At 35.8% G+C, this 3,653-nt stretch overlaps 1 protein-coding gene across 1 annotated transcript in view; it reads right to left on the bottom strand.

Annotated features, from left to right (window-relative positions):
* Positions 1–237: 237 nt before the first annotated feature.
* Positions 238–3,653, bottom strand: part of LOC104618528 (E3 ubiquitin-protein ligase SH3RF1-like) — a gene marked incomplete at its 3' end in the record, with an annotated part of 53,551 nt that continues 50,135 nt past the window's right edge. The window contains exons 2-3 of the mRNA XM_010284153.1: positions 1,693–1,968; positions 238–333 (exon numbers count right to left, since the gene is read on the bottom strand). Coding sequence (XP_010282455.1) covers positions 238–333; positions 1,693–1,968 — 372 coding nt within the window. The remainder of the gene's footprint in view (positions 334–1,692; positions 1,969–3,653) is intronic.

Genomic DNA, 3,653 nt, shown 5'->3' with positions numbered 1-3,653 from the left:
TTCATTCCAATTCTATTTAATGAAAACAGGTATCAAATAGCTAAGTAAAAATCAGCGGTTCAACTGCTGAGGTAATTAACCTTCCCAAACTAAGCACACAGATCTTAGATTATTTTAGGTCTTAGACTATTTATACCTCAGGTTATTTTAGAATCATCACCAGTACTGATTATTTTTCCTTTTAGAAGATGAAATACACAGTGGGCACAACCTTACTGAGGGCCCAACTTTACTCACCTCAACGTATGAAATTGGAAATATTCCTATCTTGTCAGCCAGCATTCCTTCTGCCCAGTTTTCATCCACGCGGCGAATTACAGTCAGAACATCATCCTGTGTGAACATGCAGTGATTATGTCTCCGAGCTCTAATTAAACTTCTAATTTAATTTCCCTCCATTACGCACAGGTAATCAGAGAAGGTGGTACATGGACAAGAACAGCAGAGAAGGCACTCTGTAAAAGGAACATGCCGCTTTGGGGGTTGAAGTCAGTTCCAGCCTTCCTTTTCCTATTCTGTCAGAGTTCAGCTAACTGTCCACAGCTAGTCTCAGCCATCTGACTTCACCCTTACTGCCAGGCTTCCCGCTGTGTTCAATCCATGGTATTCATCAATCCCCCTTTAAGTCCCTGGTATTCATCAACAGAACTACAATCTTTTTCCTTCTCAACTGACTCATTACCTCCTCTTCCCTAGATGTTGCTTTCCTACTTAAGTACTCAAGAACACTGGTAAGTGATATGATTTCTTTCACATCTACATGGAGCATTTGGGATAGATATGGTTTTGAGAACGTTACATAAAAAAAGGGTTGATGTGCACATTAGACACTGCTCTCGCTTATACGAGATATGTAATTGTTCCATACGCAAGTTAAAATATTTGGAAACAGATAAGCTTACTCAAGCAACAGTGCAGATTTGAAAAAAACAAAACAGTTTGCCAACAAGTTAATCAAAATATGCAAGCTAATGCCAATCATCCTCAACAGTACTGCTGTTCTGTCTTGTAATAACCACTGTCCGTCCACATGTTAATATCCTTCTTTTTTAGAATTTTGGCCATCCTTTTCATTTTCAAAAGGCAAGGGTAGAAAAGCTATGAGCTCACATTTGATCTTGCAACATTTTTGTGCAATTTGATAAACTAAAGAATCAGACTGGAAAAAAGGATTCCTTTTAAAACTCTGTATCATTATGTGCCTTGCAAAACAGAAAATTAATCACAATAGAAACAAGAACAGAAGAAACATCATATTTTCCAAAAGGCAATTAGTAATACTATAGAACGACAAAGTTTAGTAGTACTTTGTGCCTAGTATCTAGATCCTAAAAATGTCACTGACTAAATGCAAAGCTGAAAACAGTACCAACTCAAAAATTTAAAATAAGCATTTCTTTCGAAGATGGAACACTTAATTCATAACATAGGTTATTTCTCATAAATTAAGACCATTACTACTGCAATTATGAAAAACTGCATTCTCAAAAACAAAACCTCAGAGAAATTATCTGTAATTTAGGAAGAGAAAGCAGGCAAAACTAAACAACATAGGAGAAATACCTGCAGAACTACTTGCCCTTTTCGTATTTAAAAAAAAAATGCAGACAAGACTACAGAACAGTCTTATTGTTTCTTATCCAAGTGAATGAAATTATTAAAAGAAAATAATAAGTTTTATTCTGTTTTTACCTTTGCAAATGGTAAACAGTCTTTATCTGCTTCCTTGTCTTTTACTTCAAAGTCATAAAGTGCTTTGCACTGAGGCGGAGGTTGAGGTAAAGGTTTAATAATCTGAACAAAATTGGTAGGAAAAAAGCCATGGATGCCATTGACTTCTCCATGATACCAATTTTCATCCACCTGTCGACGCAAAATGATGATGTCTCCTTTATTGAATTTAAGATCTCCAGGTTCTTTTCCCTCGTAGTTATACAATGCTTTGGCACATGGTAACTGAGGTACACCCTAGAGAAGAAGAAAAAAAAAAACCACTAGAATTAGATGAATGTTACTAAATGGAATTTGTATTATATTCTTCTATAGAGTCAGAAGACTATGAATGCAACTGTATAAAATTGCTAAGTAAAATTATACACAATAAAACTATTTTATTGCAATGATTCTACAGATTTACCCAAACATGTAGGAAGAACTTCAGTCCTATAGAGTCTTAATATCCCCCTAAATTTCATTATGATTTTCATTAATGCTACAATGTTGCTAGACACAAGAGAGGCACAAAACAGTAATACTTTAACCCTCATGTACTAATTCACTAAGCTTCAACATTAAAAAAAAAACCAACACACATAAAACAAAAAACTGGAAAGTATCCTGATCACTTGAGAGATCTGACAGAAAAATGCTGCAAGAAAATACAGCACTAGAATAACAAATTTGCTGTAAGACCTTTAAGGTGTATCTTCTTCTTGATTTTCTTATCATTTTCCTCACCTTATTTCACAGGCACAGAATGCTAAGGATAAGGACATAAAGGAGGTGTTTTCCAGCTTGAAAAACAAATCTCACTTTATTAAAGGTGAGCTATTTTATCCTGGAACAACCCTTTAAAATTAATATTTATTTAAAAACCTGGCTAAAAAGCATTACCGGGAAAAATCTGTTGAAGGTGTGCATCCTTGAGTTTCGTTCACTTGATTCCTCACAGGGCTTGATAATATATCTCACATTTAGCACTTAAAATTTTGTCTTTCAATATAATCCAATTTGTTTGGACATCTTTAATTTTTGTGTATGGTTTTATAAACAGATTAATAATTTCATGAATGGATGAATAGTATCTTAAAGATTAGCTTATTTAATAATTTTCTTTCTATACCAAACATTCAAGGGAAACCATATGTATATATATAGGTACAGACAACTATGATTTACATATGAATACATGAAAAAAATCACAGTTCATTCTATTGCATCTGGGAAGGACACTAAAACTATTATATTAGCGGATCCATGCAATTGTTCACAAAAACTGCTGATCTTCAGGCTGAAGCAAACAGTATTTTTCTTCATGATCACACTTAACTGCATCAGTGCAGAACGTAAACACCACTGGCACAGTGTGCGTAAACCTGGACAGGGAAAAAGACATCAACTAGAGCATTTGTGGGCCCCAACTGGTTGAGGGGGAAATTCATGGCCACAATAGGAGAATTAAAAAGTATTCTATGTACATATGTATTTTTTTAGTCCTACGCGCTCTCTGCAGAGTAAACACAGAGAACGAAGGAAGCAGTCAGTGTAGAAGTAGTAAGCACAAGTGCGGACCATAACTGGGCGGGGGGGAGAGGGCAAGTTGGAAGCAAAAAGAAACACATCTCTACACCCGAGAGGAAACACAGCTTGCTTATCCACTGCCATCCCAATAACAAACCAACCAACCAAAAAAATTACAGCCCTTCAGTGATTACAAGCCAAAGAATTACTTGGTAGAAAATGAGCCCCAAGCAATTATGGCTACTACAAGACACATACATCTCTCTCACGCTGCTGGGAATAGCTGAGTTCTCCCAGGAATCACCCCGTTGTCCTGGGAGAAAGCTTTCTACCTCTGCGTTCTGAGGAAGAACTTTAAGATTGTCTGTGTGTATAAAATACAGTTGGGAAAAAACATCTTTTTAAAAACAAAC

This window comes from Phaethon lepturus, unplaced genomic scaffold (genome assembly GCF_000687285.1).
Source record: "Phaethon lepturus isolate BGI_N335 unplaced genomic scaffold, ASM68728v1 scaffold21653, whole genome shotgun sequence".
Lineage (NCBI taxonomy): Eukaryota > Metazoa > Chordata > Aves > Phaethontiformes > Phaethontidae > Phaethon > Phaethon lepturus.
This window is presented reverse-complemented; position numbering and strand designations above follow the sequence as displayed.